The sequence below is a fragment of the Ursus maritimus genome, unplaced genomic scaffold, assembly GCF_017311325.1.
Source record: "Ursus maritimus isolate PB19 unplaced genomic scaffold, ASM1731132v1 scaffold_33, whole genome shotgun sequence".
NCBI lineage: Eukaryota > Metazoa > Chordata > Mammalia > Carnivora > Ursidae > Ursus > Ursus maritimus.
This window is the reverse complement of record NW_024425897.1, coordinates 22,136,250-22,162,128: the sequence shown is the minus strand read 5'-3', so window position 1 is coordinate 22,162,128 and position 25,879 is coordinate 22,136,250. Positions and strand designations below refer to the sequence as shown.

At 40.8% G+C, this 25,879-nt stretch overlaps 1 protein-coding gene across 1 annotated transcript in view; it reads left to right on the top strand.

Moving 5' to 3' along the window:
- Window positions 1–25,879, top strand: part of ATP2A2 (ATPase sarcoplasmic/endoplasmic reticulum Ca2+ transporting 2) — a 52,799-nt gene that overhangs the window by 19,872 nt on the left and 7,048 nt on the right. The window contains exons 6-13 of the mRNA XM_040619944.1: window positions 12,736–12,816; window positions 14,665–14,750; window positions 15,898–16,362; window positions 20,856–20,944; window positions 21,418–21,520; window positions 22,314–22,445; window positions 25,378–25,500; window positions 25,601–25,819. Of these exons, the coding sequence (XP_040475878.1) occupies window positions 12,736–12,816; window positions 14,665–14,750; window positions 15,898–16,362; window positions 20,856–20,944; window positions 21,418–21,520; window positions 22,314–22,445; window positions 25,378–25,500; window positions 25,601–25,819 (1,298 nt within the window). The remainder of the gene's footprint in view (window positions 1–12,735; window positions 12,817–14,664; window positions 14,751–15,897; window positions 16,363–20,855; window positions 20,945–21,417; window positions 21,521–22,313; window positions 22,446–25,377; window positions 25,501–25,600; window positions 25,820–25,879) is intronic.

Here is a 25,879-nt window from a genome sequence, read left to right as displayed (position 1 = left end):
ATTATTTCTTGGCAGTCAGTCTTACCCTACATAGCATGAAGGGATAAATGGCACGATCTGTCCTTTTAGACATGGTAACTTTTATATTTTCATTTAAATTATGAAATTAAGTTTGAGGGTTTCTTTGAATTGAAAACTGGAGAATATTGTGAACTATTTTGGAAATGACAGCAAGTATGGAGTTACTATTTTGATGCTTGCAGAAAGAGAGATCTTTTTGTAGCCATTTTTTTTGGATATAGGGTTCATCTCCTAAATTCAGGTGATAAAGTTCTTCTTGCTAGCTTTTGGATGACTGTAGAGTAGTTTTGCTGAACTTTTGGAAGGCTAGGCTGGACCAGGAGGGTTTTTGGGGGGGAGATGTAGGGATTGAGGAAGTTAAATTTCAGATCTTGTTATACCAGCTAATGACCTTTCCAAGGAGACATTGTGTAAGCATGCATAGCAAATGCTATGTAAACCTTAGAAGTATCTAGAATATAGGAGCCAAATAAAATTGCTTTGGCAAGTAAAAATACGGAAATAGTTACCTACATTTTCATCTTCTGAAGCTGCAGTAGTTTTGTATTATCTTAATTCCAGGAAAATAGTTGGATGGATGGAAACCAAAATTAGTAAAATCGGGTATAATTTTGTGAGAAATGAACATATTTTTAAGCTTTCTAGATTATCTGCTAATTTTATCAAAGTGAGTCAAGCTATGGTAGGCATAAAAGTCTTCACTTCAGAATTGGGGGTTCCGTTGTATGCCTGGGGGGTTATTTATTTACTCTCAAGGCCATTGTTTTCAGGATTGTTTAAAACAAACTTTATGTGTGTTAGTAACCTGGAGTTGGTGAATAATACAAAGATATAAGTATCCTTAAATGATTTCTGTCCTATAGGAAGTATGCTTTAGAGCAAATCATATCTTAAGATTACGTAAGTGACAGAAATGAGTCTTAACATAAAATTGCATTTGCTTTAGCTTCTAAAGAGATTGATTTTTTTTTATTTCCTAAAATGAAAAGTAAATGTTCAATAAGTAGTGCCAGCAGTTTTGGAACTTAGTCAATAAAAAAATGAATTCTTAAACTTGGTAACTCTTTAAGGGAAGAAAAGTTTCACTTTGGATAGTCATCTTGCAGTAATGGAAATTAGTAACCTGTGAAGCAGTGTTTCCAAGCAGTTGAGGGAAAGGAAAGACAAAGTTGTAAAATACAAAGATGACTGATTGACAGAAGAACCCGGATTATTATTCTAATTCTGCATGACACTGGACAGATTAACCTCCACAGAATTGGGTAATTGGAGTAGACTTTTTAAAGGAGCTTTCTGGTTCTTTTTTTAGATTTATTTATTTATTTGACAGAGAGAGAGAGACAGCGAGAGAGGGAACACAAGCAGGGGGAGTGGGAGAGGAAGAGGCAGGCTCCCAGCGGAGGAGCCCGATGTGGGGCTCCATCCCAGAATGCCGGGATCACGCCCTGAGCCTAAGGCAGACGCTTAACAACTGAGCCACCCAGGCGCCCCAGGAGCTTTCGGGTTCTAAAAGATACTTGATTCTTTTGGGGCACCTGGGTAGCGCAGTCGTTACGCGTCTGCCTTCGGCTCAGGGCGTGATCCCGGTGTTCCGGTATCGAGTCCCACATCGGGCTCCTCCGCTGGGAGCCTGCTTCTTCCTCTCCCACTGCCCTGCTGTATTCCCTCTCTCGCTGGCTGGCTGTCACATAAATAAATAAAATCTTGGAAAAAAAAAAAAAAAGATACTTGATTCTGATAATGTGGCCTTTTTTGTTAACTGGGGCCATGAGTCCAGGTGTACTTTTGCTTTTAGGAAAAAAAGGATTGGAGCAGTCTGAACCATCAGCAAACACTTCAGTCCATAACTGCCAAGCTCCCTAACCCCTAACACTACCCAAGACATCAATTCAGTGCTGTAGAGCAGAGCGGTTTGCAAGCTTTTTGGGGGGTGGGGGTACAGAGACTTTTAGTAAATATTTGGGGCTGTGTGGGCCCCAGACAGTCATAGAAAAGCATATATTTTTTAAATTAAGCCTTTCCCAGTGTAAAAATAATTCTTGTGGGCTCTTTTGAAGATTTTATTTATTTATTTGAGAGAACGCGCGCATGTGTGTGCACCCACTTGAGCAGGGGGGCTGGGAGAGGGAGAGAATCTCAAGCAGACTCCATGCTGATTGCAGAGCGTGACTTGGGGCTCCATCTCACCACCCTGAGATCATGACCTGAGTCAAAATCAACAGTCAGACGCTTAACTGGCTGAGCCACCCAGGTGCTCCATTGAGGGCTCTTTTTAAAACAGACAAAAACAGGCCTTCAGATTTGACTAGCTGCTTAGAGCAATGTTTCTCTAATTTCACGTGCATGAGGATTTTGTTACAGTCCAGATTAAATTCTGTAGGTCTGAAATGGGGTCTGATTGTTCAGCGCCTCCACCAGACTCCCAGGTGGACCACACTTTGAGAAACAGAGCTCTAGTGCAGTGGTTCTTAATCATTTCTAGATCACAGTCCCTTTGAGAATTGATGAAATCTCCCTCCCCGAAGACACATTCAGAATCTTGCATGCAATTTCAGGGGGGTTCATTTGTCCTTCTTCTTAGAAGTCTACCTCAGGATCTGGCTGTTTGGTTTTTAAAAGTACATACTTCATATGATCCCAGCAATTCCATTTCTGGGCATATATCTGAAGGAAAAGAAATAACTATCCCAAGGAAATATCTCTACCCCCATGTTACTTGTAGTGCTGTTTACAATAGGCAGGACATGGAAACAACCTAACCGTCTTCGGATGGATGAGTGGATAAGAAGTGTATTATATGTGTGCAGTGGAATTTCACTCAGCCATAAAAAAGAAGGAAATCATACCATTTGCAACAACACAGGTGGACCTTGAGGGTGTTATGCTAAGTGAAATAAGGCAGAGAAAGGCACATATTGAGTGATCTCACTTATATGTAGAATTTAAAAAAAAACAAAAAGCCCAAAACTCCTAGAAACAGAGATCACATTGGTGTTTGCCAGGGACATCCAGGTTAGGGAATTGGGTGAAGGTGGCCAAAAGGTACAAAACTCCAGTTATAAGACAGATGTTCAGGGGATGTAATGTCAAGCATGGTGACTACAGTTAACAGTACTATATTGTATATTTGAAAGTTGCTAAAAGCTCTTATCACAAGGAAAAAATTGCAACTATGAACTGATGGATGTTAAGTAATCTAGTAATCATTTTGCAATTTACACATATCAAATCATTATGTTGTATACCTTAAGCTTATACAGTGTTATATGTTGATCTCAGTAAAACTGGGGGCGGGGAGAAGTACAATTAAGTGGTATAGTTAAGTAAAATATTGTTAAGCAATATACATAGTATTGCTGGGACATCGTTAAATAGCTTTCACCTGTTTCTAAAATGGTAAATATGGGGTGCCTGACTGGCTCATTCAATAGAGCATGAGACTCTTGATCTTGAGATAATGAGTTTAAGCCCCATGTTGGGAGTAGAGATTACTTACAAAAAAAAAAACAAAAAAACAAACCCAAATGCTCTAAAATGATAAACATGGGTCAGAGAAGTGGAAGCAAAAATGTATGACCAAATAAGGTGGGGAGCAGGTTTGCTCTCTTCCCTTTTCCCCCATATGGAGTTGTTTTGCAGTGAGAAGGATAGGAGAACGGGGCTAGCTAGAGGTGTAGGTTTGAGCCTCTGCATCCAGGTAGTGTAAAAATCATTATCCTAGTTGTTCCTGTAAGTCCTGTTTCACAATCGGAGATGTTAAGTTCTTAATCTTAAGAACTTGTATGGAAGCAGAACAAATAGTCTTACAGAAATCAGTCCAGGTGTATTAGAAGCAGAGAGTTTTGAGACCTAGGGCCCTTCATTCATCAGTCAGGGTAGCTAAGACTTTAAGGAAACAAGGAACTCAGGAAGATCTCCCCTGACCATCAGATCACGATGGACTAGTTGATCTTGAAGCCTCATCTAAATCTCTTGGAGCTGGCATTTCCTGATTTCCTGTAATTACCTCCTCCCCATTCCCCATGACTCAGAGGTAGTCACAGTACCAGTAAGTACCATCTCCATCCATGTCACTCTGATTAAGATTTTGGAAAAATTAGAAGAAACCATGTTGTATAGTGTTACCAGTGCTCAGAAAAATACAAGATTGAGAATGAAGAAATGACAGGAATTAAATTTGGTGGGAGTATATGTTTGTGGGAAAATTCTGCTTCTATGAATCTGTCCTCCAGAAGTAATCTCCATGCACAGAGATGTTCAGCATATAACAGTGTAATAGGAAAAATAAGAAATGCCTAGATGGCCATGAAACTGGTGACTGATTTAGTACGTAGTATGGCTATAAATGCTGTGTGACATTGAGCAAGTTCGCTTTGTGTGCCTCATTTTCATCATCTGTAAACTGGGAATGAAGATAATCACACATTCCTTAGAATTGTGAAGGTTGTTAGTAACCCATAAAGCCCTTATGGCAGTGCTTGGTATGCAATAAGCAAGCATTCCCCAAATTTTAGTGGGTGTTATCACTATGAAGCCATTAAAAAAGCATGAGACAGATAAGTATATATTAATGTAAAAGGTTTGTGATTTCTATTTTAATAAAGTTTTAATAAGTTATCCATAGAGAAATGCCTAGGAGAGAAAATAGATACAGCTGGTATCTATTTGGATGAGGAGACTGAGGAACAGGTTTTCACCTTTTTTTTTTTTTTTTTTTTTTAAGATTTATTTATTTGTCAGAGCACAAGAGCACAAGCGGGGGGAGGGGGGCTGTAGGCAGAGCAGGCTCCCTGCTGAGCAGGGAGCCCAACACACGACTTGATCTCAGGACCCTGGGATCATGACCTGAGCCGAAGGCAGATGCTTAACTGACTGAGCCACCCAGGCATCCTGGGTCTTCACCTTTTAAAAGCAGGCTTTACTCTTGTAATAAGGAGAAAACTGTTGGTGAGTATGCCGGATACTGTGTGTACTGTAAGCTTGCTTAGTGATGGGCTGCTCCTTCAGCGTCTCATGAGCCGTTACCTTACACCTCCAGTCACTGGAAAGTTGGCTCTTTAGGACCAGCTATGCCATTTTTAGTCTGTTTTATTATAAAATATTCCTTATTACGAGCTAAAATACAATCATCTGTTCTGTACGTTAGTTTTTTACTTTTTAGTCACACAGAAGTTTAATTCCTCCTCCCACGATAGCCTGTTAGGTAGGTGAAGGTTAATTCATGGCCCTTTTAGAACCGGAAGGGAACTTAAAATGACTAGAACTCAGAGCTGCTGTTGCGTGTCCAGTCGCACAGGCAGTTGGGGTGGAAGGGGGCGGGGTGGTTTGAGTGCTAACAGTGTGGCGTATGCTAAAATTTTAATTTCCAAGTTAGTTTTAGCTCTTTCAGCTGTTCATGTAATTATTTTCATGTAATTATTTTCAAATCCTTTACCATCTTGATGGTTTTCTTTGGTGCCCAGACTTAAACGCCATTATGTAAATGGAGTTTGGTTGATATTCTAGACACTCTTCTGCTTTTACAGTCTAAGGACACTTCTTTGTCAGCCTTCATTGCCTTAGCAGCTAAAGCCCTGCTCTCACATGTGCTCTTTCCGCTACACCTCCAGTCTCTGCTAGCAGATGTGGGTTTTTGTTGTTGTTGATAATCTAAATGCAGAATTTAAGTAATGATCACTGTTGCCTCATTCAGCTCAACCAAGTCTGAGATCTCTTTGGTCCTGACTCTCTTCATTGTTCTTCGCTTTGTGACGTTCTTCAGCTTGATAATCATAAGTCTCTGATGCTTGTTTATTAAAGGAAGTAATGTGTGCAAGTACTTCGTTCCTTGACAGGTATTTTATCTGGTGCCCACTGTGCACTCGCGTCGTGCTCGGGGCTAGGAAATAAGAGGTGACTGAGTGGGAAGACTTACCGAGCACGTGGTGTGAGAGCCTCGGGAAAGGAAAGGACAGCTCTCTACGGGCACGTCAAAAGGGATAGCAACCTAAAGTGGGACTTCGCAGAAAGCCTTGCTAGTGGGGTAAAGGAAAAGAGGGTGTGTGAAGACTCAGAACTTTGAGGAATTGGAAACCGTTGTGTTGTGTTAGAGGAAGGGGATTGTGGTAAGAAGCAAGCAGCAGCTGGGTCCTGGGAGGTCATATAAACCACGATGAAGATACTAACTTGATCTCAATTCTGGGAGGAAGAAGCTATTGAAACATTTTAAATAAGAGTATTATATTTGCTTTTTTTTTTTTTTTTAACATTTGCATTTTTGAAAGATGAGTCTTCTCATGGGTAATACTCCCAAAACATGGACTGGAAGGAAACTCAGTGTAGTATGGCGATTTGTGATGTTCCTTCTCTGCTCCCTCTGAGGCCTGGAGAAAGCAGGCAAGTGGGCTTCTCAAGTGAGGAATTTCATTCACTCTGCCTGACTATAAAAATCTATGACTCAAATCGGAACCATAATGAAAATGTTTGAGTCATAGTTAAATGTTTAAGTAATTTAGGTTAATTCTATTACAACTTGCTTTTCTAGGAGCCATTTAAACTCAAAAACAATAGTGATATTTAAGGAGGTAATTTCTGATCTTATATATAGTTTTTCCTTAGAAAAGCCTTGAATAGCTGGTAGAATTTGTCACAATAAAGATTTTTTTCCCCCTACATATAACGAGTTCATAGAAGGGCCTTTTCTGTGGGGCACCAGGGTAGCGGAGTCGGGTAAGCATCCGGCTCTTGGTTTCATTTCAGGTCTTGATCTCAGGGTTGTGAGATCGAGTCCTGGGTCAGGCTCTGAGCTTAGCGTGAAGTCTGCTTAAGATTCTTTCTTCCTCTGCCCCTTCTTCCCTCCCCCACTCCCTGCATGCATGTGTGCTCTCTAAAATAAATATTTTTTTAAGGCCTTTTCTGAGTAATGCTGATTTTAAGCATCAGTATTCATTCATTCGTTCGTTTATTTTTAAGTTTATTAATTTTGTTGTTGTTGTTAGTAATCTCTACCCCCAGCAGGGGTTTGAACTCACAACCCCCGAGATCAAGAACCATACTCTGTACCGACTAAGCCAGCCAGGTGCCCCAATCAGTATTTATTTTTGACATAAAGATGTAACATCGTTTAAGTACCATGGCTTACAAACATTCTTTCCCAGATTTTAAGATAAAGCTTGTGTTCATTTCTAAAATGTGGCAGAGTAATTTCCTTCGACTTCTACTTGCATTTTTGGTGACCTAGCATGAGGTATATGTTGAGGATTTTGTTCAGAGTGGAAATCCCTGTTGTGGTAGCAGGTTAAAGAGCTTATGGACTTATGAAGCCAAGAGCTGAATTTGGAAAGTGTCAGATGTTAAACAAATGAAAGATATTTATAATAGTTTATTCTTTTATTACACCACCAGAACCCAAGAGACAGGGGGAAAGAATTTCAGAGGAAAAAATTGCAGAGCATCCCCTTGGCGAGAGTAAGAATTTTCCACTACCACTTGCCTGGAGGGCACTGACATGCCCCATCAGGGAAATACTGCTGGGTGTGATCATCAGGAACAGCACTGCCTGCTCCTCACTCCCAAAATCCTCTGTCTGAAATTCATAGAAGCCTGCAGACAAAGGAAAATTATGTCTTAGCTTGAAAAGTATCCATTGAATCTTACAAATCTTTTGCTTCCTTAGAGTGTGCCTCCTAGTAGATTCAATCCTAAATTGACTCTTAGAAACAAAAAGCACAAAACAGAGTCACACAGCAGGTTAAAAGAAGTCTTTACTTAACTGAAGTTCCTTAGTCAAGACCCCTTTTACTTCGAGCTTTAGTTTCCTAACTAAAATGAGGACATGGGTTGATCAGGATGAGGTGAGGGTTTTTCTAGCTAAGAGAATACTAGAACATAGCAGGTTTTTTAAGACCAGTTTGGATTGATGCTGCTTTATGGATTTATGCTACTTTCCCACAGAGATCCGTTTCAAATGGAAACAGATTAAACGTAAAACGTTGAGAGAGGGCTCGCACCTTTGCAAGTAAGCAAGTGAACGGGAGAGAATCTCAGGGCAATACCGTGCTGAGCGCAGAGCCCGACATGGGGCTCAATCCGACGACCCTGAGATCACGACCTGAGCTGAAATCAAGAGTCAGGATGCTTAATCAACTGAGCCACCCACGTGCCCCCCAATGTAAAACTTTAAGATAATAAATTTCTCGGGCGTTGGAGGACTTAAGGTCTTCTTGGCCTAGAGCTGGCATACTTCGCACATGAGAAACAGCACAAAGTAAACGGGCTGTTCTGAACAAGCCCTTCATGGATGGGATCTATAACCTGTTATTATGCTTGGTGGTGGTTGTATTATTTTTTGTGTTTGGAGAACTTTTTAAAAGATGGATTCCTGCCCCCCCCCCCCGAAATGCATTGAACCAGATTCTTAAAGAGCAGGTCCTGAGATTGTACAGTTTATAAGCACCTCTCAGGTGATTTTTTTCTTTTAACTCCTACATATTTCTTTGCCTCCCAGTTAGAATGGCTGTCATCAGATGGACGGAAAGTTGGTAAAAGCTTGAGGTCAATTTTCAAGGGCTTCCCAGGTCATTTGTTCTGCTAGCATTTGACATTTGAGTCATTCCTAAATATTTGGCCAACAATTAAATGTGTATCCATACCATTTCTGTACAGCAAAGAAATTATTTAAAAGATTTCATATATTTAAAACAGACCTTTGGGGCCTGGCTGGCTCAATCAGTAGAGCATGCAACTCTTGATGTCAGTGTTGTGAGTTCAAGCCCCACGTTGGGCATAGATATTGCTTAAAAATAAAATCTTAGGGGTGCCTGGGTGGCGCAGTCGTTAAGCGTCTGCCTTCGGCTCAGGGCGTGATCCTGAGCGTTCTGGGATCGAGCCCCACATCGGGCTTCTCCGCTGGGAGCCTGCTACTTCCTCTCCCACTCCCCCTGCTTGTGTTCCCTCTCTGGCTGTCTCTCTCTGTCAAATTAATAAATAAAATCTTTTAAAAAAATAAAATCTTAAAAAAACCACAACACCTTTAGGGGGAAAGTAGCTGGTTTTTTTATAACACCAGGATAATTTTTAATGCTGCATATATAGATAGATAAACGTGTGTGTATGTGTATGTATATATATAGTAATTGATACTGCCTTAAATTAATAGCTAATATGTTGACTGTGTTACCCAGGAAAGAAATTTAACCTTGGTACTTACTGCCTCAAAGATATGTTCCACCTATTTTAAATCCTCTGAGCTTCCAGTGAAACACAGCAGAATAAATGCCAAGATACTTCTTTTGAACTTCTTGTAGTTTATCCTCAATTTGAGTATTAGATTAACTGGCTTTAGATGTGATAGGTGTATGAGAGTACAAGCTAGGGCTTAAATATAAAATTGTTGAACTAGAAAAACAGGATTCAACTTTCAATATATAGAATGAAATGTTCTGGGCACCTGGGTGGCTCAGTCAGTTAAGCGTCTGCCTTCAGCTCAGGTCATGATCTCAGGGTCCCGGGATCGAGCCCCACATCGAGCTTCCTGCTCAATGGGGAGTCTGCTTCTCCCTCTGCCTCTGCCTCCTCCCCCTGCTCATGTGTGAGCATGCTCTTGCTCTCTCTCTCTCTCTCTCTCGCAAATAAAATTTTTTATAATGAAATGTTCCACTTTTTTTTTTTTAAGATTTTATTTATTTGTCAGACAGCACAAGCAGGGGGAGCAGCAGAGAGAGGGAGAGGCAGGCTCCTGCTGGAGCAGAGAGCCCAATGTGGGGCTCAATCCCAGGACCCTGCAATCATGACCTGAGCTGAAGGGAGACGCTTAACCGACTAAACCACCCAGGCATACCAAATGTTTGCTTTTAAATTGCTGGGATATGAGCAAGCTGTTGGAGTGCAGAAATGTCATAGTACTTAAAGATTGTGGGGACCTCTGTGCCATGTTAGAAGTTTTTTGCTCCTGTGGCATAAATTACCTGTGACAGCAAGAAACATTCTCAAGTAAATTTTCCATTTAGGGTCATAGGTTCATTGTTGAACCTTATATTCTTTTCATCTTCCAGATCATGCGCAATCAAATTAATTATGACATCCAGAAATAATACAGTAAAAAAAATTAAATGGTTTCAAATTTTCATCTTGATAGGACATTTTAGCTGCTTGTAGGTCACTGAAGTTTCGTATATGGTTTATGGTAGTAGGAGCAGAATTAAAGTGAAAGGTTCTCGTTTATTTAGTCAGGGAGTATTGCTGTTCGTTGCATAAGCATTTCCNNNAGGAATTTCACCTTAACCTAATGTGTCCCTGCAGTCAAATGCAAGGATGATCTTTGCCTCTTGAGATTTTATACTGACAGTCTGTTTCTGGGCTGCTTTGTGACCACATTTCCTGGTTAGGCTATAGGGCTATTTAATGAACTGGAGCTCAAAAAGCAAATCATACTCTTCCTGAACTTCAAAGCTCCGGAATGCAGAAGAATCAGAGCTAAATTGAAGGCTTAACAAATGAACTGAATCTACTTGGACAGAATGGCTATTTTGCCAATTTATATATAACCAGTGGCAGTTAAAATTTCAGTATGTAGAGTAATTATGGAAAATGAACATTTGACTTAAAAATACTATATGTAGAGGTGCATGGGTGGCTCAGTTGTTTAAGCATCTGACTCTTGATTTCGGCTGAGGTCATAATCTCAGGGTTGGGACATTGAGCCCCGCATTGGACTCCATGCTGGGCATGGAGCCTGCTTAAGTTTCTCTCTCTCCCTCTCCCACCCCCCCACTCCCTCTTTAAAAAAAACAAAAACAAAACTGTGTAATTCTTTTTTTTTTTTTTTTTAAGATTTTATTTATTTATTTGACAGAGATAGAGATAGCCAGCGAGAGAGGGAACACAAGCAAGGGGGAGTGGGAGAGGAAGAGGCAGGCTCCCAACGGAGGAGCCCGATGTGGGGCTCGATCCCAGAACGCTGGGATCACGCCCTGAGCCGAAGGCAGACGCTTAACGACTGCGCCACCCAGGCACCCCAAAACTGTGTAATTCTAGAGGAGACTGTACTTGTTCTAATTTTTAGCTCTCCCTTGTATCAGACTTGCAAAACTATCATAGTTACCTTTCAGAAAGTCAGGGAAAGCTGTTGTGCACTTATTTTAATGTCCACTTGGTTTGGTACTGATATGTATGTGTTCAGCAATATTTGAATGCCTACAGTGTGCTGGATGCTGTTCTCAAGACCATTTAAAACATTGGCTTAGGGGCACCTGGGTGGCTCAGTCATTAAGCGTCTGCCTTCGGCTCAGGATATGATCCCAGAGTCCTGGGATCGAGCCCCTCATCGGGCTCCTCCCCTGGGAGCCTGCTTCTTCCTCTCCCACTCCCCCTGCTGTGTTCCCTCTCTCGCTGGCTGGCTCTCTCTCTGTCATATAAATAAATAAAATCTTAAAAAAAAAATCGGTTTTATCTGTTCCTGCATCTGCAGTGTGGCATTTGCTCTTTTCAAACTCGAGATATGGACCTTTTTAAGAGCTGTTCAAGGAGCTCTTTGGCACAGGGAAGAAGACTTAGTTGACTTACAGATCCTCTTGATGAGGTGATTCAAGAGGTTTATTCATTTAGTTGATAAATCAAATTTAAAAAGGTACCAAAGGGTACAAAGTGAAAAGTCTCCCTCTGCTCCATACCCAGTTATCCAGCATTAAGATTTTGTAATACCTTCCCAGAGGTATTTCCTTGTATGAATCGTAGTCCATATAGGTGATGCTTCACACTTGTATTTTCACCCTTAATATATAGTATATCTTAGAGGAGATTTTCACTTTAGTATGAATGGAGTTGTTTCATCTTTCTTCTGTTAATAAGAAACTGTGCTGTGACTAAACATATTCTGCTGAGCAAGAGTAAATTCCTTGTAGTGGATTATGTGGGGTAAAAAGATTGTGCTTTGTAGTTTTGATATATATTGTCAAACTGCCCTCTAGAGATTTTGTAACATTTTTTTCTTAGTACTCAGTGGCATGTGAGTAAGGGTGGTCATAAAGTCTGGAAGCAGAGTTGAATTATAAACACTGAATGAACTGTTACTTTTACATAGAACATGTAATCTATTACTTGCATGTAATTTGTCCTTATTAACCGTGCACTAACACAGAATTGCATTGATCTCTGCTCAGGCACTTGCCTCTAAGTGATTTAGGACTCTGATTATTTTCCCCCTATTTACACTAGAATTTCCAGATTTTATAGTCCCCCTGTAATAAGAATCCCTATTTCTATACGTCTTTGTAAACTTGGAGCGTTTTCTCAACTCTTGTTTGTCAGTTTGTTTTAAATTGATGTCTCTGTAGTTTTATTTTGCATTCCTCTTATGAGTGAGATTTACTGAGCATCTTTTAGCTGTTTGATACGTACTCACATTTTATCTCTTCTGATGGGTTAAACCATGGCATGTACAGCTTGATCCCCCTCACCATGCCATGTGTGTATGTAAGTGTGTAAATAATGTGTCTTTAGAGGTTTCCCCAAGCATTATTCTCTTCCTGTGTAATTCAAATCCAGGATCTAGCAAGGGTTTTTATACCCTAAGGAGAAGTTAATTATCTTGCTTAATTTAACAGATTTTTATGTATTTGTGCTGTATATGGGCTATGTATTTTCTTTAAGATGTATTTTATTTGGAGACAGATTGATCTCTATGAAACATAAATTGCAAAATTGCTTATTTTAGCTGCCTTTTTTCTCTCCAATTAGTTGGTGACAAAGTTCCTGCAGATATAAGATTAACTTCCATCAAATCTACTACTCTAAGGGTTGACCAGTCCATTCTCACAGGTAAGCATTACACGTTGGAAGGTCGCTGAATGTTGAAGTCCTGCTCAGACCCCATACTGAATGAGTTGGCTCCTGCCCCTCCTGTCCCTTTTTGGGGTTTCATATTAATCCTCTCCAAGATACTTACTTCTTAATGCTTTAGAAATCAGGCTTTTTTGCCAATGTATCGAGTTTAAAGGTATTTAAAAAGAAATTTGGCTTTCATCTCATAAGACCTCTATTTGTCTTTTAATTTTATCAAAAATTAGCTTTCACCAAAAATCTTTTGTTTTTACTTTCTAAAAAAAGAAGTTACAAATTCCTACATTAGCAGAGGTAATAATCTTAAGGTTGAAGTGTTGTCTCTCTGTTTTATGGAAAATGAATTACTTAGTGTTCTTTTCCCAGGCAGGAGAGAAAGGTTCCAGAGCTGTAATTTTTTTCATTGGAGTAATGCTAATCTTGCATCTAACATACTTTGCAAAGATCAGATGTACAATTAACAAAAGTTAGCACCCCCCAAAAATGGTGACTGTTTTACTGCCTAAAGTTTGCACGCTTGGATTTGAGATTGTTTAGAACATTTTTCCATTTTTGTTTGACGAAGGCACAGTCTAGGGTGGAGGGTTCTTATTAACTGGAAGTAAGGTGGTCAGAAGATTAACTTAAGCACAATGCTAACCTCAATTTAGTAGAGTAAATAGAAAATCCGAAGGTAATCAAGATTTATCTGATTATCAGTTTTGAAAAGCAGCTGAAGTCCTAGGAGGTAGTGCTGTGAGTAACCTGGGCTCTTTTATTGTTTCTCTATGAATAGCTTAGTTACTAAAACTCCCATTAGCAGCAACAAACTGAAAGCCGATTGAGCCATAAAATGTTGGAAAACTGATTAGGTGATGCATATAAGATTTTCATAGTATGCCTACAGAAATAATTACCTTTTAAAACTTCTCATAAAATTGCTTCAGTGTTTTTTGTTAATCATACTGTAGTTTCAGGGTGCCTGGGTGGCTCAGTCATTAAGCGTCTGCCTTTGGCTCAGGGCCGGCTCAGGGCGTTATACCAGCGTTCTGGGATCAAGCCCCGCATCGGGCTCCTCCCTGGGAGCCTGCTTCTTCCTCTCCCACTCCCCCTGCTTGTGTTGTCTCTCTGTCAAATAAGTTTTAAAAATCTTTAAAAAAAAAAAAAAATAGTGTAGTTTCAGGCTAGATTGAGGAACCAGGTTTGTTCAGATATCAAGAGTGAAGTTGGTTACCTGAAATTTAAATGAAAAACTGGAGCCATATTTCACATTACTCAGACCAACCCGTTACATATTTCATAAGTGATGTTAAGTAAGGTTGAAACCAAATTCAACAAGACATTGTAAAAGTTCTACGAAGTAGTCCTTTATATACCATGTGATGTTTTTAGTGCTGATTTGATCACTCATTACTAATGCAGATATTTCTGAAACAATGTTTTTATTTCTCATGTCTGACTTAATGAACAATAACAGGCTTCCCAGTAGATGCTCCTCATTATACGTATAATGTATCTAGTATATTCATTGTGTTAAGAATAAATGTACTTTGACGTTTTTATGAAGTATTAGTGTGTATACGTAAGTTTACAACAAATATAAATACATATTCACAGTATTAGAGTATAAAGTTGATACCTGAAAATAAACTAGATTTGAATAGTTTCTCCAGGAAATACAGGCAATTGACTGGGATTCTATTTCTAAATTTTACTAGTTTTCCTCCTTCAAGCAAATTGGGTCTTTTCTCTCCTTTCCTGAGAGTGGTAGTAGCATGAGTGGATGAGGGCCCACGTTCTAGGTATAAATTGCACAGACCTAACTATCCCTTCTTGCAACGTGCTTAGGTGAGTCTGTGTCTGTCATCAAGCACACTGACCCTGTCCCGGACCCACGGGCTGTCAATCAAGATAAAAAGAACATGCTCTTTTCTGTAAGTACTTTATTAAACACATTTTTATTTGGAGACATTCTCAGAGTTTAAAATCTGCAGGGTTTTAAGTTTGCTAATTTTTAAGTAAACTCTTACGCTCAGTGTGGGGCTTGAACTCAAGACCCCAAGATCAAGAGGCGCATGCTGTTCTAAGCCAGCCAGGCTTTCCAATGTCGTCTGTTTTAGTTAGCTAGTTTTTGAGGGGTGAGTAAAAGATCAGGTCAGACATCTTTAAATTCTTTATCTGTAAACCTAGAGAAGTAGATTTGTGTTAGAAAGGCTTATTAGTCTATAAAACATATTTTTTAAATGATGTGGATGATTCCTGTATGTAGTTCACAATAAAAAGGTGTGTGTTTAGAGAGAGAGCAAATGTGGCAAACCATTAATAATTGGTGTGTCTGGATGAAAAGTAAAATGGATGTTCATTGTACTAGTTTTTCTGTTGAATTATTTTGAAATAAAAAGTTGAGAAATGTGTAGATTGTGCTTGTTTGGTATTTTAAGTGCTATTTCAAGTGGTAGGTTTTTGTGGGTTAGGATGGGAGCCTAACCACTCACAGTAAGTAAAGTGCGGTAGAATTACAATGGAAATAATGAAGTTGTATCATGTCAGCACTAGGGATTAAAGTGGGGTGGGGACAGAGTGCTGTACTTGATTTCATTGATTCTTTTTGAATGCCAGTCTTGAGTGGAGATCCTCGAGGTAGCTCATGGTGCCGGTTGCCCTGCTTATCGTAGGGGAGGTTGGACTATTAGAGCCAGCAGTGGAGAATGCTTAGGGTTGAGGGCTGTATGGAGTTCGAAAAATTGGGAACGCAGAGGGGTTAGAGCACCGTTCAAGCCCAAAGCTAGTCTGCAAGCCAGGTTTGGTATGGTGAAGAGAGATTCCAGGGGGGTCAGGGTGGAGCTGCTCTGGGCGAGTGGGGACCACATGAAATGAGAATCAAGGAGAGCTGTACCACACCACCTGCGTTATCAAGGTTGGATGGCTGGTTCTCTGAAGAGCAGCCCCTAGAAGGCCCAGTAGAATATGAAAGAGTCTGGGTGCGCTAGTCAAAACCCACACCAGTCTGAGTTTGCTAGTCAGTGTTTAAATTGGGTGCGGTGTTAATCTTACAACCAGTTTCCTCTGTTTCTGTCATAGGGTACAAACATTGCTGCTGGCAAAGCCATGGGAGTGGTGGTGGCAACTGGAGTGAACACAGAAATTGGCAAGATCCGGGATGAAATGGTGGCAACAGAGCAGGAGAGAACCCCCCTCCAGCAGAAACTAGACGAGTTTGGTGAACAGCTTTCGAAAGTCATCTCCCTGATTTGCATTGCAGTCTGGATCATAAACATTGGGCACTTCAATGACCCAGTTCATGGAGGCTCCTGGATCAGGGGCGCTATTTACTACTTCAAAATTGCAGTGGCTCTGGCTGTGGCAGCCATTCCTGAAGGTCTGCCTGCTGTCATCACCACCTGCCTGGCTCTTGGAACTCGCAGAATGGCAAAGAAAAATGCTATTGTTCGAAGCCTCCCTTCTGTGGAAACCCTTGGTTGTACTTCTGTTATCTGCTCAGACAAGACTGGTACACTGACAACAAACCAGATGTCTGTGTGCAGGGTAAGTGGGAGTGATTTAAGACTCTTTGCTGGTTGGTGGTTATTGGTTCATCCTAGGAATATGCCCTCATGCCATCAAAACCTTACATTTGTAATTTGATACCTTCTCAGTGCTTTAAACAAATGGGTTGTGTGTGTAGCCAGAGCCCAAGGTAATCTGATGGCCTAGAGGAATTAGTCATCTAATTCCTAAAATTAATTCATGAAATAAAGGGTATCTGCATGGTTGATATTCTTGTACTGGGGAAGATGACTATAGGCAGTCTGTAAATGTGTTAGGTGCCTGTGTTCTGTTTGTATTCCTACTCCTCTGTCTCTGAATGCATGTGTGTTACTGGACCAGCCTTAAAGGAAGAGAATTCTATAAAGCAGTTAATTCCCTCCCTATCTGCCTAAACTTCTAACTGGTATTTCCATAACACATTGAATGAGGCATGCTTTCTTGAAAGGTAAACAATTGCCTTCAGCTTGCTTTGTTATATGTGTTCATCCTTTGTTTCTTAGATTGTTTTGACCATCACGGCGGGGGGGGGGGGGTAAAATAAGAAACTCTTTAAACTTGCCCTTAGAAAAGTAGTAACTATAGAAACACTGATACAGCTAAATGACTTCTTTCCTAGGTTTTATTTAAACAACTTTGTACAAGCCTTTTCAAAGTATAATTTTCCAGAAGGTACACAACTCATAAAAATAGTGAGTGGACACCGGTCAAAAATTCTGTTTAGCTTGTTAAATAATGAGGGAATCAGTAAAATGGGTTACAAGAGCATTTGAGGAAGTATTCAATAATAGCATAGAATTGCTATATGTTAGATTGTAAAAACTGGTTAATATCCATTAGGGCAGTAAAGCTACAGGTTATCTTTCCTACAGGACACAAATCCACAACTTCATATAACATGAGCTCTTAATAATAAGTAGCACAGTGGAATAGTGTTACATTTTTCTAGAATACTACATCTTTGAGTGCGCCTGTTAAAGGAACGCTTCTGAATGACATTGAAGGGACATGTGGACATCCTCTTGGCCTTAGCTCCAGGTTTTGGATAATATTTTTTTAAATTAGATAATATTTTTTCACATTAGAAATTGTTTTTAATACAGTTAAACCCTCTGAATCTTTATCTTGCCAAATTTAAACTCATGATGATTTTTAGATACACAGTCATCATCTGTCCCTGTCCCGTCCCCCGTGCCTCCCCGTCCAGCCCAGCCAAACTCTGCGTAGTCCAGATCCCGACTTAGAATGAACAGACAGGTGTTTTGTCTCTTAAGTGGTAAGCTCCTAGTCTGTCCTGGGTTTCACCAGAAGTGCAGGGTTTGACTCGGCTACCTAAGTTTTCATTCCTTGGAATCAGAAAAGGTTGCATAAATTAGCTAATAGCTAGTTAGCAACTAATTTCAAATTGGGGCAGCAAATCAAATTTCAAACATAGAGTAAAACAGAGTCCATAGTAAAACATTTTTATTTTAATATTTTTCCTTACCTGGTTTAAGATATATTCTTCTGTTAAAGAAACAGCCTTGCCTGCCTCTTTGTTCTGTTCTCCCTCTATGACAGAAAGCTGATGCTAATCAGTGTTCTCCAGGAGGTTTCTTGCAGTGGCTTGCGTAACTGCCCTTGACTTAGGGATACTTTCATCATGCAGTTCCTAAATGGTTTACTTCTTGCAATCTAAAATGACCACGTGCGTTCAGATTTATGTACTGTGGATTAGAATTCTGAATATCTTAGAATATTTTGGATTTCGGTAGAAACCCAGAGAGTTTCACTTTTTATAAACCGTATCATTAAAGAAATGACATGGTGCGTAGTAATAATGCTAACTTGCTTTGATATTGCTTAGTGCAGTTAACTTGTTTTCTCACATGTGACTTACTTGAATCATATGGTAATCCTGCTCAAGAGGTTTAAAAACTAAGGCCCTGAGAAGTTAAGTAACATCTGAGGGTCACACAACTTCTAATAAAAGGGTGAAGTTGGATTTTCTTATAGGAGAGATTGGTAGTTAAACCCAGCCCTCTCTCTTCCACTTAATAATTATATAACCTTGATCACGTGCTTTAACCTCTCTGGTCCTTTGTTCCTCTTCTGTAAAATGTCAAACATCTTTGGAAGGAGCCATTTGACAAGCTTCCTTTTTTAGGTGTTGTATCTGTTAGAAAAAAATGTAAGTGTCTCTGATCTTGCTGCGTGTGACCTTGGACGTGAATCTTTTCCTCATTTGACACTGGTTGTGTTATGTTTGAACTGGAACCTTTTTTATCAGGAGTCAGTTTTAAATCCCATTATATACTTTTTTTAAAAGACATTTTGTATATCTTGCTCATGGCTTTAGTTGCGTTCCAAGGTTGATTTATATATAAGTATACTTCTGAAATGAAGCTTTTTGGGCAACTGGCTGGCTCAGAGCATGCAACTCTTGACAAGGGCTGTGAGTTCAAGCCCCACGTAGGGTGCAGAGATTACTTTTTTTTTTTTAAAGATTTATTTATTAGAGAAAGAGCACGAGTGGGAAGGAGAGGGAGAAGCAGGCTCCCCGAGAGCAGGGAGCTCCATGTGGGGCTCAACCCCAAAACCCTGGGATCATGACCTGAGCCAAAGGTAGACACTTAACTGGCTGAGCCACCCTGGTGTCCCACAGATATTACTTAAAAAAAAAAAAAAAAAAAAAAAAAAAGTTAAAGTAGGTCTTCGGGGGGAATCCCAAAACCCTGGGATCATGACCTGAGCCAAAGGTAGACACTTAACTGGCTGAGCCACCCTGGTGTCCCCAAAAGAATACATAAAAAAAAAAAAAAAAAAAAAAAAAAAACGAAATTGAGGCTTTTGGGGGCATCTGGGTGGCTCAGTCAGTTAAGCTCCGACTCTTGATTTGGGTTCTGGTCATGATCTCAGGATTGTGAGATCCAAACTCCATGTCAGGCTCCACTCTGCCCCTCTTCCCCTCCCCCCCACCTCAGCCCACCCTACCCTCGCGCCTGCCTCTTAAAAAAAGTAAATGAAGCTTTTGGAATTTAAAAGTTAGTGCTATATAACAAGCAAATCTTGTGAAGCAAAAAAAAAAAAAAAATTAAGATGAACTAATTTTTTTTTACTGAATAGGAGTTGGGATGCTTTGAAAAGATGTTTTAAATTTTTAAAGCATTACATGGCTTTTTATAACTTGAATTTAATATTTTTAAAATTATAGAATGGTTTGATCATATTCTTGTTCATATTTGAGAGGGATTTTGGTGTGACAAAAGTATAGTTGAAATAGCACTTTGGGTTTTTGTGTTTTATGATAAGGTTTTATAGTTTCAGTTTGCATGAAAACACACATTTAAATCTGAGTCTTCTAAACTGGGCTGAATTATGATTGAAAAGAAAACCAAGAGAAAAAAAAAAAACCCTCGTCTTAAGAAACTAGCTCATGTCACTTTATTGTATAAATTGAAGAGTCCTTTCCTAAATGTGCTTCTGTGTGTATTGTCTTGGTAACATGAGTTCATTCAGCTCTGCAGCCTCCATACTGTATACATGGCGTTATGGAGCTTCATAGAAAGTGAGCTATTACCACAATAAAAATAAGTGGGAAGGAGGAGAGAAGTAATTTGTCTTATTTTACTCAGGGAGTGTTTATGCAGCTCTGAATGTGAGTTTATTCTTCCCAGGCTTTTACTATTAGCTCTGAGGCAGGACTACCTAATATTACTTTCTCAGCCAGCCATTTGAAATTTGGAATTCTGAGCACTCTGAAGAGTACTGTTGTGTCTGTGGGATTGACTGACCGGGAGTCCTCATAACTCTTGTGTCATGTGGGTTGTCTTCTGTGTCTTTGGTGCCCCTGCTGCTGCTTATTTACTCAGCACCTCAGTGATGCTGTTTCTCAGACTCTTGGATGGATGGGGGAGGTGATATTAAATAGCGTCTGGTTGGAATAAAGGACAGAACTTTTTTTTTTTTTTTTAAGATTTTATTTATTCATTTGACAGAGAGGCAGCAAGAGAGGAAACACAAGCAGGGGGAGTGGGAGAGGAGAAGCAGGCTTCCCGCTGAGCAGGGAGCCCGATGCGGGACTCGATCCCAGAACGCTGGGATCATGACCCAGGCCAAAGGCAGATGCCCAGTGACTGAGCCACCCAGGCGCCCCAAGGGACAGAACTTCTGATGCTGTGCTTCAGTTTATAAGTTTAATTAAAATTGTTTTTTGTTTTCAAGATTTTATTTATTTATTTGACACAGAAGGAGACAGCCAGTGAGAGAGGGAACACAAGCAGGGGGAGTGGGAGAGGAAGAAGCAGACTCCCAGCGGAGTAGGGAGTCCGGTGCAGGCCTCGATCCCAGAACCCTGGGATCTCGCCCTGAGCCGAAGGCAGACGCTTAACAAATGAGCCACCCAGGCGCCCCTAAAATTGTTTTCTTAAATGAGAAGTGCTCTTTGTCTTAGCAAAGATTATTTTTTCCGGCATATTTTTATACCTTTTAAAATTGGTGCCTCTTTTCTGTAGATGTTCATTCTGGACAGAGTTGAAGGTGATAGTTGTTCCCTTCATGAGTTTACCATTACTGGATCAACATACGCACCTATTGGAGAAGTGTGAGTAAACCTGCCTTATTATTTAAAGGATCCATTGGGCAATTTCGTACTTGGATAGATTTGCAATGTATCTAAAAAGTTTTCTGAATGTGGCTCATACTAGTTACTGGAGTAGTAATTTTTTTTTTCTTCTGATGCACACTTTGAAAGAGAAAACACAGGTGATAAGTCAGACTTTTTTCATCTTTATTTAGCTCCTCTTTGGATCCCTATTTTTCAAGTGGGGTTTCTGTTCTGTATTGATACCTGTGGTGGACGAATTTCATTAACTAAGAACATCTGGTCTTTACTGATTGATTCCTGATATCAAAGTCACATTCTTTTTTATTGTCTCCAGCATCAGATTTCTAAGAGCCATCACTCAAATTCTTTTGAATACTTGCCAGACTTTGTCCACAAAATTATATTGTATAATTAAGTAAAAATCAATAGAAATGACCACACTGTGCTCTAAAAGTGTTTTCTTTTGATAGGCATAAAGATGATAAACCAGTGAAATGTCATCAATATGATGGTCTTGTGGAATTGGCAACAATTTGTGCTCTTTGTAATGATTCCGCATTGGATTACAATGAGGTAAGGCTCCTCATAAATGAGAAAGTAGACCTGGCTGTTCTAGTTCAAGGGTGGGGTGGGTGGGATGAAAATCCAGCCTTCCTTCCTCCCTTTGGAAAGTAAGGGTTCCTGATTTTATTTCCTCTTTCCATTTTATCCGAGTCAGCGTGACCTAGCCAGGAAAGCGGAGAGCCTTTCCTATGTCCCCTGAGCACTGCAGTCACTTCGCTAAGAGTCAGAGTGTATGTGGCGTGCTCCTCTGCTGTGGTGCAGCTGTTATACTGAGGACAACCTAGAACAGGGCATGTTTTCCTGAAAGTATAGGGTATTGATTTTTTTTTTTTTTTTTTTTTTTAAGATGGGGACTGTTACATCCTCGACAGGCTCAGGGTTAGAGGGTTGTTTTGATGATGATGATGATACAAAATTTAACCAACAAAAATCCTTTTTTCCTTCCCTTTTTACTTACATAGTAATCCTCTAGTTTCTATCTGAAATTAGATAAGCCAGTCCCCAATGTGTGAACTCTGTAGAATGATAACACCACACAGTGACTTATGCTTTTTGCAAGCTCTGTTTGAATTAATACTGTGACTAGTGGGTTCTCATAGTTAAAGGAAATAAAAAACGTAGTTAATAGAATAAGATAACATGATTTGAGTATATTTTTAATTATCTGCGTCATGTGCTCCAGAGTCAGGTAAAAATGGCCTCTAGAAGAATGATGTGAAGAAGTTGTCCTCCGATGGAAAGTCTTTATTAATGAAAAACTTATTTACTACTTTTGCACTTTCTGTGCTTTTAACCAATACAGGCAAAGGGTGTATATGAAAAAGTTGGAGAAGCTACAGAGACTGCTCTCACTTGCCTAGTAGAGAAGATGAATGTATTTGATACCGAATTGAAGGGTCTTTCTAAAATAGAGCGAGCAAATGCCTGCAACTCGGTCAGTATTTGAGCTTGGTGTATTGTCCATGCTGCCCTTTGCTCCCTCCGCTCGTAGACAGCTAAGGTATATGTACCTTATCTTCTCAAACTTGCGGCATCTCCTTCCCCACATTTGCTCTTAGGTCAAATGATACGGCTATCTGACCAAGAACATAGGTATCACTAGATACTTTCCACACACAGTCATTGTGCCCCCAAGGTCTATCTTCTTAGAGCCCCTGGCACCGTGAGTGCACTGTCCTAGCTCCCGGCAGAGCCCAGCTGCTCAGCTGCTCCTCGCGGTCGCAAGCCCCACCTGCTCTCCAGCATTATCACTTTTCCATCTCGTCTCCACCAGATCTTTATCAACATAGGACAAATAGTATGGTTTTTATCTTAAAACTTTCTTTGGACTTTATTTCCCCCTTTAGCGCCCTGCTTCTTTTCTAGTAAAATTCCTCAAAGCAGCCGTTTTACTGTTTTCTCTTGTTTCACTTTTCCTGTTTTCTCAAATCCACTCCACACGAGCTATTTAAGCATTTTGGTGAGCGCACCAAATCTCAGGCTGTGAAAGGGGCTTCAAGGCCATCCAGTCCAGTCTGGCACTTACAGGCAGGGAAACTGAGGCCTTTGGTGACTTAGCATAGTTTCATAGGGTGAGGCAGAACTGGACTCCTGCTCCTGCACCCTTTCTTTGCATCATTTGAGGAAGCAAAACTCACAGTACAATTTAAGGATATAGATCTCCGCTGAAGTGTACCGACTCATACCTCACAGCGAGCAGTCTCCTCGTCCCGAGGGTCTTGGGCACATCCTGTGGCATCCTACCCCGACATATGTGGCTTCCATAAAATGGGAGAAGTCCAGGCCCCTTGTCTCCATTGTAGAGAGCTCACTCCCTGACTGGCGGCAAGGGTAGGGGGTGGTGCTGGTCCTTGCAAAGCCACAACACATTAGTTGGTGTGACTAAGCCCCTCAGAGGCAACCTGAAGACATAGCTTCACGGAGACTGAGGGTTAGAATTGTGTGATTCTAGACCTATAATTAGTTGATGAAGGGAAACAAGTAGTATCATGGAGCTTAAAAGTGGTGTGTTAACTCTCACGATGACCACAATAAAGGGCACAGCCATCTGTTCTCTCCTCTGCAGACTAAGCATTTTCTTGCTCCGTGGCTGCCTTTGCCTCATTTTTTTGTCCGCAGCTGAGGGGGGTCAGAAATGACTGTCATGGGGCTCCTTCACTGAAAATTCTCAGATCCAAACCCATGCCAATCCCCAGCACCCAGAAAGGAGGAACCTGTTGTAGTTTGGAGGTGAAGTGGGCAGGACCCAGCTTTTTAATGCCGAGTGGATTTGGAAATAACTACCACTCACCCCCGGCTGTATCTGGTGCCTAGGTCCACACCTTAGTCAGAATCACCACATGTTCTGTCAGTCTTCTAGAGCATTTGGTTACCAGTGCTTGATGGAAACTAAACACATAAGAAATGAGTCAGGGAATGCAGAATTCAGTGATGGTCTTTTTTCTGCTTGTGGCAGCTCTGGCTAGGAGGGTGGCTGTAGACCACCCAGCCTGGAGGAGAACCCACAGGCACCAGTCTACTCATCACTGCCCACATTGGACATTGAGCTTCTTGGGGATTTCTGTAATTATCATTAGCTTTGTGTCTGAGTAGGGGGTAGGGGAGGATCAGGGTAATCCAAATCAAGGCAGAAACCATAAGATTATTTAAGTGGATACAGAAAAGGCATCTGATAAAATTTGTTCGTGATAAAAACTCAGCAAACTTTACCTCCAAGCTAACGGTGCGTTTACACAGAGCCTGTAGTAATGTCCTATTCCTAGCAACAGAAGTTCTGCCTTCCACGTTTCTATTCAGGGTGGTACTGGCAGCCCCAGTCCATGCAATACAGCAAGAAAAATCAAAAAGGACACAGTATACATTGTAGGTAATTGGGTTGTATATACGATCCAGATTCAACAGCTTATAAATCTGAAGGGTAATTTTCAGTCCTCATTCACCTGAGCTGTTAGTCTCTCCCTCCTTGAAACATTCCTTCACTTGTTCTCCTTGCTCCTGGCCCTCTGCCAACACCTTTGGTGGATCTTCCACCTCCCACCAGGCGGGGAGCCCCGAGGGCCCAATCCTCAACCTTTCCTGTTCGCAGTTACCCCCATGGGGTCTCCTGGTCACTGTGCTGGAGTGTAATACAGTGGCCACTGGCTCTCAGAAGCTCTTTAGAATAAAAACAGTGGTTCTTCGGGTGCTTAGTAGCCACACTGGACAGCTACATGAGCAGCTCTGCTAGAACATTCCCACCACAGTAGGAGCTTCTGTGAGGCAGCAGTGTTCTGGACCACCTATTTCTGCCCACAGTTGCCATGGTCTCTTGGATTATTTATACTAACTGGTGTTCCTTGTTCCCCTTCAGCTCATTCTTAACACGACTGCCAGACTTTGAAACCCTCCCTTGTCATCCATTTTCACTTGTTATAAATGCCTTAAAGTCATTTTTAACATCCTACAACCTGTTTCTCACCTCTTTCTCTTGCAAGATTTTCCAGCTGCCCCTTAAACGTGCCATGTCATGCTAGCCTGAGCTTCTGCACTCCCAGCTCACACATCCTTCACATTTTTACTCAAATGTTGCCTTCTGACCGTTTTATGTAAAGTTACGATCTGAACGTACACAAATTCTCCATCCCCCTTCCCTGCCTTACCTAAAATTTTTTTTTCCATAGCACTTTGTTTACATTCCAGTGTGTCTTTCCCAAACCAGAGGGCAAGTTTAAGCTTCATGAGGGGGAGAACTTACTTGTTTTGTTCATCGTCCATTGCTAAATGCCCAGTGCCTGTCACATAATAGGTGCTTAGTGAGTGTTTGTTGAACAAGTGAAAAATAAACCAAAATTGTCATCCAATAATATTCTATGTGTGTTCTCCTATAGGTCATTAAGCAGTTGATGAAAAAGGAATTCACTCTGGAGTTTTCACGTGATAGAAAATCGATGTCAGTTTATTGTACACCAAACAAACCTAGCCGGACATCAATGAGCAAAATGTTTGTGAAGGCAAGTACGGCACATTGCAGTTGAGACGTTCTTACCGGGATTAGCATCCTGGGTGCTCCCAGTAAATAAAATTGTTGATCTAAATCTGTAACATTTCCAGGGTGCTCCTGAAGGTGTCATTGACAGGTGCACCCACATTCGAGTTGGAAGTACTAAAGTGCCTATGACCCCGGGAGTCAAACAGAAGGTCATGTCTGTCATTCGGGAATGGGGTAGCGGCAGCGACACACTGCGGTGCCTGGCTCTGGCCACTCACGACAACCCACTGAGAAGAGAAGAAATGAACCTTGAGGACTCTGCCAACTTTATTAAATATGAGGTTAGCTAATGAAAAGTTTCTTCCCCCACACCCTGCACATTCATTGTGTTCAAACAGTAC